At 32.5% G+C, this 17,736-nt stretch overlaps 3 protein-coding genes across 3 annotated transcripts; all 3 read right to left on the bottom strand.

Annotated features, from left to right (window-relative positions):
• Window positions 1–700: 700 nt before the first annotated feature.
• Window positions 701–4,167, bottom strand: LOC120333675 (mitochondrial inner membrane protease subunit 1-like). The gene is made up of 5 exons (XM_078120548.1): window positions 4,027–4,167; window positions 3,242–3,432; window positions 2,665–2,772; window positions 1,914–2,064; window positions 701–1,555 (listed from the first exon to the last, which is right to left on the bottom strand). Exons 1-5 carry the CDS (start codon window positions 4,054–4,056, stop codon window positions 1,478–1,480), a joined length of 558 nt encoding a protein of 185 aa, XP_077976674.1. The 5' UTR covers window positions 4,057–4,167; the 3' UTR covers window positions 701–1,477.
• LOC120333673 (uncharacterized) lies at window positions 4,152–14,689 on the bottom strand. Its single transcript, XM_039401005.2, has 3 exons — window positions 14,392–14,689; window positions 13,445–13,594; window positions 4,152–11,276 (listed from the first exon to the last, which is right to left on the bottom strand). Exons 1-3 carry the CDS (start codon window positions 14,664–14,666, stop codon window positions 10,562–10,564), a joined length of 1,140 nt encoding a protein of 379 aa, XP_039256939.2. The 5' UTR covers window positions 14,667–14,689; the 3' UTR covers window positions 4,152–10,561.
• A 4-nt stretch (window positions 14,690–14,693) lies between these two features.
• Window positions 14,694–17,115, bottom strand: LOC120333674 (programmed cell death protein 2-like). The gene is made up of 2 exons (XM_039401006.2): window positions 16,947–17,115; window positions 14,694–16,313 (listed from the first exon to the last, which is right to left on the bottom strand). Exons 1-2 carry the CDS (start codon window positions 17,042–17,044, stop codon window positions 15,314–15,316), a joined length of 1,098 nt encoding a protein of 365 aa, XP_039256940.2. The 5' UTR covers window positions 17,045–17,115; the 3' UTR covers window positions 14,694–15,313.
• Between the last annotated feature and the right edge of the window lie 621 nt (window positions 17,116–17,736).

Genomic DNA, 17,736 nt, shown 5'->3' on the forward strand with positions numbered 1-17,736 from the left:
TAATGGCTTGTTCATCTATTATCTCGCGAAAACGAGGTATATATTGTTTACAACCACGACTGAAAATCTGCCCGAGTGACAAAAGTGTCTGAGCGGGTGCGAAAAGGCCTATTGTTATGTCAGTTTTCGCATTTTGCTGATTGGCCAATGTTACGAAATAAACAAGGAAGTCGATGTTTAGAGAAACATCCCTTGGAAAAAAAAAATCGCCATTTTTTGGTGTTATTGCGGGCCAGATGAAAGGACGCCAAGGTTGGATCTGGCCCACGGGCCGTAGTTTGGTGACCCATGCCCTAATGCCTAATACATGGGGTAAACTACATAAGAACTCTATAATGCCATCGCACTCTCATTTCAAATTTTCTTTTTATTTTATTGTCGGGATAAAATTAGATTTACTTTTAAATTCAAACCTCATTTCGGACGTTTAAATATTTAAAATTAATCATTCAGTAATAATATTACCTACAATCAAGATGGCGCCCAACTTGAACATAGTGTGTGTACCAGGTTAGGGTTCAGGTTGTGCGCCATCTTGGTGCAGATACTTCGGGAGCGGCGCTTCTCGATGTTTCTCACCTTGATATGCTTTCAAATTATTTATTGCAATTTTATATCAAGTGTGCTTTCAGTAATGTGAGTAAATAAACTACTGAATACTGATTCCCCGACCCACAAGCAGCCAATGCCGATATAAATATCAAATTCAAGCAACATCATTTAATTCATTAGTCAAGCATAAAAGCAAAGGTAAAATGTAGCAATCCAAATGTAAAAAAAAATATGAGCAGCTTGTACTAAAATACGATGATTCTTTCGAAAAATATGATTGACAGATTTTCTCACCAACATGGCGCACAACCTGGACATAGTAGTTGTACTAGGTTAGCGTTCAGGTTATGCCCATCTTGGTGCACATACTTCGGGAGCGTTAAAAAATTACTACTGATTACTGAATCTACGCGTTTCTTACCACCTAAGAGCCCATGAAGCGGCTACCAACAAAGGCCTTTAAGTAGGTCCATTCGTCATTTGAGTTCATTAAATTACAGTAAATCAACTATGGTTTGTTTAATTTTATGACCTTAATGCATTCATTCTTTTTCATTACATTTATAGACTTTACGCTACTGGATAAAATAAAAGATGGTAAGCCGTTAAAAACAAAACTAGCTTTCTTATAGAAGAGAAGGTCACAGGGGTGCTGAAAGTCTTCGGAACGGGGCACAACTCATGAAAGTTCGAGAACCACTGGGTTATTCCCTTTGTAACAATTATGTAATGATAAAGTGAGAGAATTACCAAAAAATTTGAAAAAAATCGTATCTCATACTAGACCCCAATTCATCTTGATGGCGAAAGCAGACTTTATGCCATGAAATATCTCCTTCATTATCACAATGGGACAATTAGTCTAAATTCAGCCTTGCTGTGAGAAGTGGACTCGAAACAAGTTGTCTGACATTATTCATCAGTGTCACCTTGTCGGATTTCGATCCCATGGATCATTTGGAGGTTCTCGAGCGAATATTGTTGCACTTCGGAAAGGGTAGAACTGTAATATATGGGAAATAATATTCAAAACACAAAACAATGAGAAACAAATGATAAAAAATATTATGGACAGAGAGGTTAAGTGAATAATTATGGTGATTTATTATGTTCAACATTGTGCTCACATGTGATTATCACTAGGTAAAATCAATACTTTCAGACACCTACATTTTGAAAAGTCCTTTTTATTTGAAGAAAAAAGTCCATCAGCGAAAAGTCCAGAAATCATCATAGCATGTGTTGATATACTTAAATATTCAAACCCGGGTCATCAGCGGTGTGATAACTAGCGTGTTTGTAAAACTCAACATGACGAACCAAGGACTGAAAAGGAGCAACATGACAGTAAAGCACCTCACCTTTCCAATGACCCTTGACCTTACAAGGCCGAGAGGGACTGGTCCAAAATTACGAGAATCAAGAGACGAAGCTTTATTGTCACCTTCCAACCATACATGACCTCTTGGAATGTATTTGTAATTTTTTAGTTTCGCCAAATCTTCGTATCCTCTGAAAAAATGAAATTTAAAAACTGGGAAATTGTAGAATTGAATGGTGTAATTCTATTATTATTTATACCAGAATATTTTGATTAAAATATTTTTAGACATATCCTAACTAAAAAATCAACCCTTATCATTGTTATTTTTCTCGTCATGAGTAGGCCTATAATTCTTTTGGGATGGAAAAATTAAAAAAAAATGCAGGAAGTTTGGTTTATTCTCCTCGCTCGCTGTCACTGCTTGCAGCTGCTTTAGGGAAGTATGAAAACAAATTTTTCTATATCAATCGAAATGTAGGCTCCAAGATGGAAATACCCCAAAGTTCTGATTGCATGACGAATATCAGTAAAAAAAATGAGTAACTTTATACATACTTTGACAATTGACTTCTCAATAGAGAAGCCATTACTCATGATTTTGGAAGAAAATTGTCAACACATGCGTGATGTTACTTGCCGTTATTTTTTCAAGGATATTTATCATACCATCGGAACTTAGGGATATTTTCAGTACTGAAACTTTATTTTAATTGATATGGAACAATTCGTTTCCATACTATGGTAATGAATTGTTCTGTGTTAGGAAAAATTAGGTTTCAATAACCCACCCATCTCCATCAGGTTGAAACGTTACTTCATCACCTTCGAGTGCAATAACTCTTTTGCATATTTGAACATTAAGTTGTTTAGGTGATGCGGCTACAACAATATCACCTCTAGAAAAAAGAATTAAATCATTTGAGCAGCGTTTTTTGCTTGCAAACAGGGTTTCGTTCTGAATATATTCTAAAAATTATTTTCTCCAAATATTACCGGTAAATACATGCTAAATTGGTTCCTGTTCCACAGATATATTACCAAAAATTACGGCGAATTCATGATAATTTAATGATACAGAATACATATATTGTCACTCTGCTTTTATATATTTATATACATACATACAATAGTTAATATATAACTGTTTTTTTCAGACTTTTACATTTGTCAAAGCTCTAAGTATATTTTTGCCTGACAATCAAATGTCAAAATACGCAGAATGATAAATTTTTAGATTGAAATATTCTGAAATATTTCTATAGTTAAGAATTTACTATTTTGAATGAATTTCTACATTTGATTCATTTTATATGCTTGCAACCTTATCTAAAACAACAGCTCTCAGATATAGAATGATCTCTTCACCTTCGTATGTCCTCATAAGGAGTAGTTTTATCACAAAGTCCAATCTCATTATTCTGTATCGTAGGATCCATGGATTCTCCTTGAAAGACAACAAACGATACAAGAGAATCATTTATCGCTGAAATTACTATTCCGATACCAGCTCCCTTCAACACATATCCAGCGAACTTGGTCCAGAGTGCCATGGATAACTATAACAAGGAATAGAGTTAGGATCAAAAATGATTTTTCAAGGTAAAGTTGCTGTACAGAGTCGAGTTGATTTTCCTAAAAATATTTGATAATTTAAAAATTCCGATTAGCAAAATAGCATTGAACAAAAGGATACATACGTTTATATCTGTACCGGTATCGTAAGTGAAGTTACCCTCTAATTAGATTACAACATCAAACTTTTTGGCGAAATAGGGAGACTTATCGGAAAAAGTAATAGCATTCTTGTGATTATCAATATTATAAAGCGATTTATATGTCATTCCACTCCAACCATTCATACAACATCAAGAATTAAGCAAAACAACCGGCGCTCCAGAAGTATGTGTACCAATATGGAGGTAACTAAGTTTGTTCGTCTACTTTACATCAAATTGTGTAAAGAGACTGAAACCTATGGACAGGGAATATATTAACTTGGCTAACACAGACAGTTTAATAGAACTAAAATAAGAAAAATCGGAATAAAGTTATGGCCTTACATTAACCTGGTACACACACTACGAGAGTACCAAACAACAATATATCTACTATCTGCCCAAAAAACAAAAAACCTAAAATAATTTACTTACAAAACTTTTCTGAGCGTAAAAACTTTTCATAAATTACGCCATGTGTGTGACTATTCTTTATTCACAGTACATTTTCGTCTAGAATGCGTTACATTACTGTTATAAACTTTTAAATTATACTGGAATCTAAATTTAATGAAAAAACACTAGTAAGATAAGAAGATACATGAATAATAATTATAAAAAATTATGAAGTATTTAAGCTTATAAAGGCATTTGAATTAAAAGAAATAAACATTTTCTTCGTACAGAATTTCACACCATCAACAAAAAATATCACAGACAAGGATATCCGAAACAAATTGATTTGTAATGTATTATTTGACAGAGCAATCGTTCAATTTTCATGCAATACAAAACCTTTAATTGTTAAATATACAGGGCATTCAGAAGTTTTTTAAATTGCAAAGGGAATTTATCGATACCATATATCATTTGTTGGCCACTACAGGTGTACTGAATGAAATAAGAGGGCTTGGATTAGTAATAAACAGACCTGGTTAAGTTATATTGAGAACTGACTTCATAACAAAATTGAAATTGCAAAGGGACTTTATGAACACCCTGTATATTGATTTTACAAGTCTAAGGCAAAGCATGAAAATTCAATCTATTTCAATATTCAAATAATAATATTTGGTTTTGGCCTTTTCTAATTACAGATCTAAAAATCTGATTATTGAATTGGATTAATAACATGATTATACGGTAATATATACATCTTGTTGATAATTAGTATGCATACAATTTTGTGACGTGGTATATTTTAATACTCATAATACAGAGACAACCAATAATAATTGTGACAGAGGAGGTAACAGAATAAGAACACTATAATTAAGATGAAACAGAGAAAAGTTTGCAAGATATAGCGTCCCATAGAACCTGGGAAAATTTGAGAAAAGTCTTCCAGTGACTTTTTTCATCTTCGAGTACTGTAAATTTGTGATTTCTCCCCCCAAAAAACAACAACAATTTAGCAAGTTCATGTCCGATAAAAGTTCATCAAAAATTGAAATCTGTACCAGATATATGCATAAACAAGACACTGTGTGCTTTGCATAATTAATTATGGAATATATTTGGTGAATCTCAAAGCTGAAGATAGTACATCATATAAAGGCATAATTTTAAAAACATAATTATTATATAGATGAATCACAGAACGAAATGAACATTTAGAAATATAGAATTAAAATTTGATTATTTATAAAACACAGATACCCACAGAATTAGGGTGAATAATTGTAAAAAAAATGTCAGTATCAAGAAATTGAAAATGACTTTTTCTGTAGTATTACTGATGTAAATGTACAAATTAAAAAAAAAATGAATTCGAACAAACAATTTTTGGAAACAAAATTGACACCAGCAAGTGCTTGACAGTAGTCAAACAAAATACAGTAATCATGATTTAAAATTTTATTCCCAATATATTTTATGCATTTTTAGTTCGAACAAGAATTTGTACAAACTGTTACTAATATTCTGATAATGACTAAAGCAGTGGTTCTCAAATAATAGGGCGCGCTCCAGAATGGGGGGTCATTTTTTTGGGGGGCGCTATTAAAAATGAAAATAGTTGTCAGATTTTATCTCGTCCTCCTTATATTTGGGTTATTTACTTTTTTTATTTTGGATATTTATGTTCCATCCACGTATTTTCAATGTGTTTTTTAAATTAAACATACTTCCGCCTTACATGTTATTTGTAGCTAGTTATTTTTGAGGTGGGGCGCGAGACTTGACAAATTCTAAAAAGAGGACGCGGCTTAAAAAATTTAAGAATCACTCGACTGCAATCTTTTCAGTTATGCAACCCAATTTATTACATTTTGGAGGGTGGTGTTCATGGATTGAAACTTTCATTCATAGCAAAGACCATTATATTTTTATCACTAATTTAAAAAATATTTCAATGAGTACAACAGAAACAAATCAGCAATATGATGAAATCAGTTTTGAAATTTAAATGCCATATTTCAATTTTATTTCGACTGATTTTTATCATGACATCTCAAAGGACTTTGCTATTAGCAATTCAACCATAGATGCTTATCTATCAACCATGAAAGCACACAGCTGTTTGAATATTCCAAACACTCACTATGGGATCATCTTATCAGTATATAATTATTCTCGAAGTATTTTTGCTTGGTCAGTCAGGAGGAAAAGGTTTGTATAATTTTTTTTACACATACAGAGAACAAATAAATGAGGTCAGATGCCATATCCTTCAATTCTCTTAAAATGGAAATATTCTATATTATTCCTAAATCAAGTATTCACTATATTGAATATTAAATATCACCAATTTCAGATTATTGGAATACCAGGGTTTAATGACAAATGAGGTGAATGTTGACAATTTCGAAAAGCTTCATTTGAAAATATCACAAAGTAATCGATGCTATGATATCTAAGGTATATCTGATGTTAGTTTGAAGCAAATTTACAGAAGTTTGAAATTAAATATATATATTTTCACTTATTTTCTTAAAACAGCTTTTTCGAGGTTCGCCATTTTGCGTTGAAGCCTTTTATATAGTCCAGGAATGGGCAATTACTTTGTGGCCAAAAACTCCACATGAAAAACGATGAATAAAAAGAGTTTATTCACTAGTCCAACAGCTAGGCTAACGTTTATATAATAATAAGAAGCACGATGTAACCTCGGGATCATTATAACGCTATTTTCAACATAAATTTATATCCATAAAAACTATAGTCGTAATTTCAACAGACACAAGTGGGCCAGATCTGGACTGCGGGCCGTAATTTGCCCTCGATATAGTCTTATTTATACCCATAACTAAAATCTGGGACTGATTATCTATGTAGCAAATACAAATATGATTAGGGCCAGCCTTCACACGGCCAGAAAAGATATTCTTAGAAATTTGAGGCCTTAACGGAAGAAAGCATAATTAAAAAATGTGTAACGAAACACTTTTCTTTTAACTTAATCCAGAAAGTTGAGAACTTAATTGTTTAATTAATTATTAATAACAAATCAATTTGAAGTATATGATTGGCTGGGTAGAAAATTGCTCATTCTCAAACAGTTCCGTATTTCAGAAACGCACTTTAGTGATAAAATTATTTTTTTTTTAATTGAATAAACTACCCAAAAGTTAAACTCTGTAAATTTGACATCAATACATGGCAGAACATTAAAATTTACAAACTAAACTATTATTTTGAAAATCCAGTTCTAGTCTAGTTCAGAGTGTAGACGTGGAAACGCTTTATAAAAAAATTCAACAATTTTAAAATTTATTTCAATCAAATTTCTTGACCAGCCATACTGGAACGCCAGTTTTTTTTAAATTTTTGCAGACTCTGGTATTCAAATAATTGATGAACAGAAAGTAAGAATCTCCAGGAAGTTTTGAAATGATTAAACTTTCTACCAACTCCTATAAAAATGCTGATTGCGTAAATGCTGACTCAGCTTATTAGAATAAAAAAATTTACGACCTCATCATAGAAAGGTGAGAACAAAATTTAAATCAGCAAAAACAGTAAATTTAACATTAACATTCAGGTGTAATTGAATTGAAAGGGAATTCAACAGAAAATGTTATTACTCAATTGTATAGCAAATTTGAATGAATCAATTTGAAACAAAAAGGAAATCAAATAAAAAAGATTGAATGTAGCAATTTTAATCTATCATGGGAAATTTTCATGTGACACAGAGTTCATACATAGATATTTCAACAATTCACGCATAGAAATTGTTCCAAACTGACAATTTTCAAAATATGACAAGCGTGTGATTACATGATATGGTCAAATCTGTCATCAAAGAGAAGCAGATGACATTGTGTTGAACCAAAAGGGAAACATACATTAAGTACGTAATAAAAGTATGGAAAACACACATAATGTATGTGAGCGGAGTATGTATGGCCGAGGCTTTGTATAATTCTAATATAAAAAATTTCCAATTAGCAATTTCACATTTTAACCAAGTTTCATACTTGTTTATGAGTGGCCCATACAACACCCGGTACGAAAAGAAGGAAATTGCGTCCTTAACTGACGCTAATGATAGCGAGATGAGGTATTAGTCACCTGTGTTCCGTTTTATGTTTTTACACTCAGATTAAGGTGTGACCGCCTTTTTAACGAACCTAAACTTTCCGATTAGGATTATTATGATTGATGGGGAAAATCTGGGTGTTGACAAGGGCCGCAATGAATGGCTTAGGTCTGCGCCACACTTCTGCACTGCGCCATTGCGCGCACATGTACAAGTAAAAATTGAAAATTCAATATTAAATAAAATTTTAGTTTTTTTTACAATATGGATAACCACAATATGGCAGTCAATTTTCTCACTTCTAAAAATAATTTGACTTTTAAGGCACAGAAAAAATTCATATGTTATGTTGCCAGATGGTGAGCACTAAGCAGCATGTTTTTTTGTATATATTTATTCATTTCCTTTTTATAAACAACAAATACTGCGCAAATATGGCAACACGAATGGCTGTATTACATTTAATAGCAGAACATGTCATAACATTATTAGTACTGAAACAAGATGAGAAGCCGTGACTCACGATTATGATTAAGCCCTATTATCCTCTTTTATACGGAACTGTTGCTTATTAATAATAATTGTATTCAGTCGCACAGTCAGGGGGGTTTGTGGGCAAGCTGGTCAGGGCCAAACCTGACCATAAAAGCACCACATGCCATTCAGTAATTAGGCATATTCTTGATGCTAGAGATTTTTTTTATTTTTAATTTGAGTTGCATGTAAAAAAGTTGAGGATCACTGGCATAATGGGTATATTGGCCTAATTATATCCATGTGGGAATAGCACTGAATTTAAATCTTGCACTTCCTAGAATTCAAGATATAGGCCTCAATGGAAAAATCCTGGTTCTTCCACAACCTTACAAATCCATTACTGCTTGTTCGGAGTCTTGTTTAAAGCAAACAGCCCCTTATTTGAGTGAACCCTATTTCTAACTACGATACTGTAGATTATGGATTCTTCCATTAATATTTAATCCTAAATTAATTTGTCTGGAACAAAACTAAGATAGGGAATTTAAGAAAATAAGAAGTTATGCCTAAGTAATAAAGATCAAATAAAATATGGCTTTCTTTCTTAACAAATGTAATCTCATGAGATATCACATTATATGTAGATTACCAGAACAGTATAATTCATTTGGTATATCAATAAAAATATTAATTATTAATTTATAAGATAGCAAGTCTTATTTGCTATGGTGATTTACAGTAATAATTATCACATGCCAGTACATAATTAGGAATGTAAAAATTGCAAGCCCTCTGATCAATTGATTTGACATACGCCAGAGAGTATTGATTGACAACTCTGGCCTCCAGAGACAAAAGTAACATATCATGCTTCCCAGAGAACTGCCATATAATACATTCATAAAGTCCCTTTACAATTTCAATTTTGTTATGAAGTCAGTTCTCAATATATCTTAAACAGATTTTTTGTTTTATAATTAGCAATTGTTTGAGTATTTTTACTTCATTTATTTCAGCTGTGAAGGTCAAACCGATGTAAGGTATCAATAAATTACCTTTGCTGCTGCAATTTTAAAAAATTTTAGGACTTTATGGACACCCTGTATAAGGCTTTGAATCTGTACAATCAGATCTTTAATGAGGGCTACAGAGCTCAAATTGAACAGGAATTTCTGCTATACTTTAGACATGAACAAAATAAGGAAGTAGAAATGCTTCTCAAAAATAATTTAAATTATACTACATGAAACTATCAAAATTATATTACAGAAAAAATAGGGAGAAAAAATTCAATCAACCATGAAAAATCCTGCCAAAACTAAATTATATGAGCAATGAAGAATGAAGTGATGAAGTACAATACTGCAGTGAGAGTAAATTTATCTCAAAATTTTTTCAAAAAATTTACGAAATAACAAATGTGCAAAGCGATAACAATAATTAAAAGATGAAGTAATTGAACGAAGTCGTGAGGATGAATATATAACATACGAAACAAAAAATAGGACGATATATTTAGTTAATTATTATTTATGAATAATAATAATTATTAGTAATTAAAAACAATTATTTATCTGGATAATAATTAAAGTTAATATATGGACAAGACTAAGCTTAGCTGTAAGCCTTATCTAATTAAAAAATTGATTGAAGTTAAACATATTGCACAGTAATTCAAATGATTTAAAATAATTTTCACTCGGCCATAGATGAATCATCGATGGAACAAACTTTTAAAGTGGAACATACTCAGGGTAAGGATGTTCATACCATAGTAGTCTAATATGTGAAATTCTATTTCATACCTAATTATATGCATTTTAATCGAATAAGGCTATATACAAGAGCCACTAATATCTGATGAGATACCATAACTTAGAAGAATTTGGGGAAATAACAATTGTTAGTTGTAACATGTAATAATTAAAAAAAAAATATTTTATATCTGTAAATCCATTTTAAACAATAACCATCAAAATAAAATATAAAGTGGTAAAAAAGTCAAATTTTTTACTCAATCTTTTTTGAATAGCCCTGTATCTCATCCATGTAGTCGTTCACATCCAGCGGTCGTTCTAAAAAACCCAGTTCTTGGACTGTTTTATATTGGTCTGGAATCTCCATTAACGTGTGAAGTGCTACAGCTGTTTCCGCATGCTTACCGCCAAATTCTTTAATTACTTTATTATAATCCACGAATTGAAAATTGTCGAATTTACGCTGCGGCAACCAGTCGTCAAATCTCTGTAACATTGTCCATGGTCCGTCGCCGACCCCGACGACCACAATGCTGAGCGGATGATTTGAGGCTTTTACTATTGCTTCGGCTGTTGGCCCTTCGTCAACAAATTGCCCGTCAGCGATGATAATTAAAATATGAAATTGTTTATTTGTGTCTTCCACAATTTCAATTGCTTTATTAATAATAGGAGCGTAGCTCGTCGGTCCATCTAGTGTTACCCTGTTTACAGTCTCCTTATAAAATTTTTGTAGTTCGTCAAAAGATGAACAAGGCACGTGACTCGGATTTAACGAAAAAGTTGATTTATCTTTTGTGAGAGAATCCCCGAAACCATATGCATGAATGCACTGTAATTTTGCCGGTTTTCTGACGGACATGCGTGTGTTGTTTACGTAAGGATCATGTCCATAAGGAGTCATCAAGGCTAACAAAGTTCGATTCAGAATGCTGATTACATGCTGATAAGGGTTTTGAATGTGGGACCTGTAATATTAGAGAGATTATTACTAAGTGCAAGATAAATTAAGCACAATTTAGGCCTTATTGTTATCGAAGTACACCAGCGTTTCTCAAACTTTTTTTCTCCTGGACCACATACACTTTTTATCTCTCCGCCTATCCGCCTGTTTGTCGCAAGTTGGGAGCCAAAGTTTAATACCCAGAGTCGCCAAAGTACGACCGAGATCGCCATGACGACCAATTTACAGTTGAAGAAGACAGTATATAATTTTAATAATACATTTAGCAGAACCTAGCAGTTTAGGCAGTTGTGTTGGCATTGGCCATCACAGATCTCATTCTCAGGTACAAGTAGCATGCCCCATGCCAACTCAACCTGGGGTGTAACAAATTGCATAGGTAATGCCAAACCAGAAAAATTCCTTCTAATTTACAAATCGTACAATATCAGTGGTGGCTTGTACAGGGCCTTGTTTAGAGCAAACGATACAGTAGTTAGCTTCTCTAAATATCCACAGATAAGAATTTTAAATTATTCGATTTTCAAATCTTTCTAAACAAAATTTTGCATAATCAGAAATCGTGTTTCTTCCTTATATTACTTCCTCATATGTCATCACATAAATAAGGTCATACAGGTAGACATAACCTGTTAAAACCTCCCACGTTATTTGTTATGAAAACAAAGAGAGGAAATGACAGAGACCAAACAGGAATTCTGATGATACTAATATAGTAGGAAGAGCTCATAGTTTGCTGTTTAACAAGCATAAAACAATGATGGAACATTCCTTAATACAGGGTCATTCGAGTAACCGCTGGTCGATTAAAGCTTCCTCTGCAATTTTAAAGTGTATATATAGTAAATACCGTACCCACATCTCAAACAAGACTGATGAAGTGCAGACTAATTTAAAATGGTTTTCTTATTTTTCATGGTATCAGAAATTCTACCGTGAAAAACCATGAAAAGTTTTGCAAAGTAAAAACCATGAAAAATCACCAAAAAATTTATTCTTAAAATTTAGGTGGTATTGAAATTGTAAGAAAGTATTGAACATTATTAATCATGAATTGATTCAAATCTTCATTTCATTCCGGATTTCCCTACTAATACAATAACATTTTTGCAGGCTTAAGAATTATCAAGAGTCCTGATGCCCACTAACACAAATATATTCAGGTCAGGTCAGACGAAACGTTACAGAAAGATCTTTGTGTTAGTGTGCAGCAGGACTCTTGCTTGAATTGCATATTATGGCATTTTCCTACTACAGCATCCTTGCATTATACGCATATGGATCCACTAGCGCAAAGGCATTGAAAAAGGATTGGGATTTAGTCTCGCGAAACCTCTACTGATAGTTATAAATAATTATTACAGAGTTGTGAAATAAGTTTAATTGGTCAATACAAGTAATTCATTAATTTTCTACGAAAGCACTTTATATTCATTTTAATGGTTTCCAGTTACCAGAGCAATTGATAGGCTGGCTTTACAATAGTAATGCAAAGAAAAAGGTTTATATTTTCAAGGAAATGCCTATTATATGAGTAGAAAATTGACCCTAAATCAACGTTTGTCTATAATTTTCTTCAGGGCGATCGATAGGCTGTTAGTTTTACAATGGTAATACAAAGAAAAAAATTTATATTTTCAAAAAATATCTATTATTTGCGTAGAAAAATGACAACAAATCCGCGTTTTTTTATAATTCTCCAGCATTGAATAAGAACTCAAGTCAGTTATAATTTCCTTCTACATTCAATAACTAGTTTGAAACACTATATTAGTATAAGAAAATTTATGTTGCCTATATTTCCAGCACTTAATACATATGTCACTGCAGAGTGAAAGACAAAAATAAAGCACAAACATCATATTCACAACTCGGGAAAATATTGAAATATTTGATGTTTACTATGAAATTTGAAGAGTCCTGCTGCACACTAACACTTCCACAAACAAACAGTTTATAACAAAAACTGTTTGTCTGAGGAAGTTTGATTTTGGTCGGACGAAACATTTATTTTTTATAGTTGAGGTTTATTGGACCAAAAAATTTTTATGCAACAAAAGAAAAAAGGTTGAGAACCACTGCACTAGGCATTGAGGAAGGATTTGGAGTTAGTCCTGCACAACTTCTACTGATAATTTAATATATATATTTTAATTGATTGAACAATATTACCTGGAGCTGACATGGTGAAGGGAATGTCCTTTATTAGTGGATCGTCCTTGCCATTCATTGCTGGCTGTAAAATCTATTCCTAGTATAAGTCGACATTCTTCTAAGCCTGCTTCTTTGATGGCTTGAGTTACATCTTCAAGCGATTTGAATCTGAGAATAAAAATGGTTGAAAAGTCGAGATTCCAATGAGAAATGAGGTCAGCACTAATTTGAAGTCAGATTTCTATGTTATTGAAACTGAAAGTCTTGTTATGCCGATGAGCCTTCCCCCCCCCCCCCCTTATTTTATATGTTAAAATGATTTTCCCTGTATTTTTTCATGAAAATTTTTCACACCTTTGTTACAGCCTAGGTTGTATGACATGGGATGGAAGGATAATCAAAATTCAAAGAACCAAAGTCTTTTCAGATCAGCACAACACCAATTTAATAATAAGACTGAAAATGAACTTTTTCTAAAATAAATACCAGAGATCTACAATATCAATTTTATTCAGAATATGCACTCAAGGCATAATCATTGACTCAATGACTAAGCTAATATATTACTGGTTAACTTCTGCAGAAGACATAGGACTAAATCATGTTGGGCATCATACATGTCAGGATTATAACCTGTTGTATAAGTATAAGTTAAGTTATAAGTGTATTTTGACTCCATAATCAACATAACAGACGAAAAAATAATTGATAAAAATAAATAAAATAAACTGATTACAGAATCGGGAGAGAACCTAAACTATAAGTAATATATAAAACAAACAAATTTTGAATTGAAAGGTGTTGCCAAAAGAAGTGTTCAACCGCTTAAAAATGAATTATTACATCACACACATACAAACGCAGAGATGTAATAAAATTAAAAGGAGAGTAATCGTTCTCTATTTCACCACCAGATAGAAGGCTTAATACTTATATTTGAATAAAATTTGGAAATAACAACAAACCTGTCTTCGAAGGCACGGAATTGAAATGGTGATGGTTTCTCATGAATCAAGGCGTGTGGATCGTGATAATTATTATTCCAACTTTTAAACAATGATCGAAAAAATCCACCATTATTTTGACAATTACACCCGGGAATGGTGCAAGTATTTTCTGCCACTATACTCGAGCTTCGAGATGAATTAGAGTCCTTTTCACTTTGTCTTAAATCTTGGATGTATAGATCGTATAAATAGTATCCAACGATTGTAGCTATAATGAATAAGACCACTGACATAACTAACACTAAATTATATAGCCTACGCTGTAAAAGAAATATAAATTGGTCAAACTCAGGCAATGCTCTCAAGCTCTTTCCAGTTCTTTGAAAGTCAGTTGAGTAAATGGAACTAAAACTCAAAAACAGACCAAATTATATCAAAAAAACTAGTATTATAACTTAGTGGGATTGATTATTGAACACATGGACAGTATGGACGTCCACATCGATCAAATAAGCAAATTAGTTTGCATTAATTTTATTCAATATTCTAATTATTTTATTATAGAATTAAATTAAGATGGTTTTAATTGAAAAATTATCATTTTTAGCAATTGAAGTCTTAAAAAAATTCCCATATCAAAATTTAATATTTTCCAAAAATTTGCTATTTCTATAGAATCCTTCAATTAATCATAGTTTTTAAATAATATTTAAATAGATCATTTTTCAGCAAAAATCATTCTATATATTCAATTCTACTATAATATACATAACAAATATGATTTTGCCATAAAAACAACACCTAATTTTATTATTCTGCATTTTACTAAAACACCAAACAAATTTTAAACAAAACTCAAATCGGAAAAGCACCAAAAAAATTCCATAAACTAAAAACGAACTGAAAAATAGGAAATCTTTCCTGTAATTTAACTCTAATATCAATCTCCAACATTATGTGAAAAATCCTGTTTATGAATATAATCAGGAATGTAACTGATACTTTCAGACACACAATCATTAGAGCAAGTATATATTGCCAATATCCCCCAATCTATGCACGGACCATCTAAACTCGACTCTAAATTCAGATGATTCAGAAGTTGCGGCATAATTTGGAATTCAAATTGACGTACAGATCCACAATTCTCACATTTCGGGACCTTTTCAGACAACATTTTGTTTTCGTCAGAACACCATAAAGGTTGGCCGCCCTTATCATATCTCAATATTTGATCCGATGAATTTGATATTGTTTTTCTGAAAACTGCAAATTGATTATCTTCAATACTATAATCTGCAAATTGCTCTAATTCTCTCGGAGAAAAGCTTCGATTTTGAGAAACATTTTCAGATTCGTAATCCTCATTAACACCATTTTCTTTAATGTCGTCCAAGTCGTCTAAAATTCCTTCCGCTTCTATTATAATTTCATTTTCAGGGTAGAGAAGTTTTAAAGAACTTTCATTTTCTCCATCAGAATCACTTCCAAGGTTGCCACATTTCACCTTATGACTTTTCCAGCCTAAAACTTGATGTTCTCGGCTACAATATGCAACAAGTTTGCATTTAGAGCATAATTTATCTCCTTTGTTTCCACAAATATTACATAAATTTTCGTAGCTCATGCAAGACTGGGAAAATGTTCTTGAATCGTAGTCTGGAGGTTCAGAGCTGTAAAACGCATTTTCTTTTTTTAACTGACATCGGAAAACGCGAAAAGGACCATTCGAGTTTGTGGAATAACAAGAAGGTGTTTTGCAACAGAATAGAAATATAGTTCTGTGGAAAGCGTCATCCAGGTTTTCATTTGGAGCATAAATTTGAAGAAGGAATATTGTTGGTTTTCCACAAGATGGGCATTTCAGTTCTTCTGTTGAAGGCAAGTTCTTTGGGTCCAACCAGGCAGGTTTTCCTCCCAGTTTGCTAGGAAAGTAGCATCTTGAAATTAAAAAAAATATTATTAAATAAGTTAATAAACCAATTATTATATAGTTATTCTTGCCAGCTGATATAGGTAGCTAGGTTGAGTGATGTAATAGTATGGCGCGGTCACGTCTTACCGTTATAGAATTCGAACGCATAAATACATGCGTCAGTGCGTTGATTTGACCAAAACACGTTTGTGTCCGACACACTATCAACTTTATCGTTGTTTTTTTCAACCCGTGTGACTCACTTTTCTTCAACATAAAATGCCCGAGAATCCTCTCACTGCTGCTCATCGAGTCTTTTTTTTATGATGTAAGTATTTTTATTTGTGTTAATTTTGGTGAACGAGCACACCCGCATCATAAACTTTATTCTATGTTTTGTTCATTTCATTGTTTTCAGAATGCCGAAATAAATTGTATTGTTTAAAAATATATATGAAGTAATTTGAAGCAGAATTCTGATATGCTAGTAGATTATAAATAGATAACCAGAAGTGATATAGGCCAATCTTAATCCGTCGTACACATAAATAATTATTTCACAATCGAACTATCAAATTTTACATTTCTGCAATTTCCAATTTCGATTAACTTATCTAAAATGTTAAACATAATATTGCAAATTCGTAAAATTACAAACCTATATAGTCTCCAAAAGTCTTCGTGATCGATATTTTTTAAAAATCCAAGTTCAATTCCCGTCGAGGATGAACCCTGACTGCTTTGATCAGATTCCATTGCAACAAAACCCAAACAACATTATCAATGAAGTCGTCGGCGCGGCGGTTACGAATGAATGACTGAAAGTGAATCACCGTGTTTGCTGATGAATCAATTTCGCGGTAATGTAGGTTCGCGCAAACGGACCTTAAAATTTTTTAGAATGTTTTTTACTGTCTGTCATTATATGAGATGACTTTCTAAATACCATATTGAACCGACGAAAAAGTCGTTTGAATTTTGCTTCATACCCCTACCTCTGGCACCAAATTTAACATATTTATAAACGCATTAAACGGTAACTTTCTTTCATTTTATTTTGGCATATGCGCAGACATATTCTGTTCATTAGAGAGTAAATGCGCAAACTATATATACGTTTAAATGTGGTACATATATTACATATCACATAATATCGTTCGCTGTATCTCTAGAGGGAAAATTATAATACCATGGGCTTCACATTTTGCCCTCAGAATTTTTTTTTACGATAACCCAATATTAATTAGCTATTTTATTATACCTAATGTAGTCTTAGCGGGTTTACATGTGTGGAATGCCACTTTACGCAAGTGAAGATGAATCTATCACATTTAGGATTGGATTTACATATATATATATCCCAGGGGAGAGGAAAGCCGATAAAACGGCTTATCCATATGGCGAACCACGGTCTCTCGTCCGGTTACCATTTCAAGTGGGTATGGGAT

The sequence above is a fragment of the Styela clava genome, chromosome 15 (assembly GCF_964204865.1).
Source record: "Styela clava chromosome 15, kaStyClav1.hap1.2, whole genome shotgun sequence".
Classification (NCBI taxonomy): Eukaryota; Metazoa; Chordata; class Ascidiacea; order Stolidobranchia; family Styelidae; genus Styela; species Styela clava.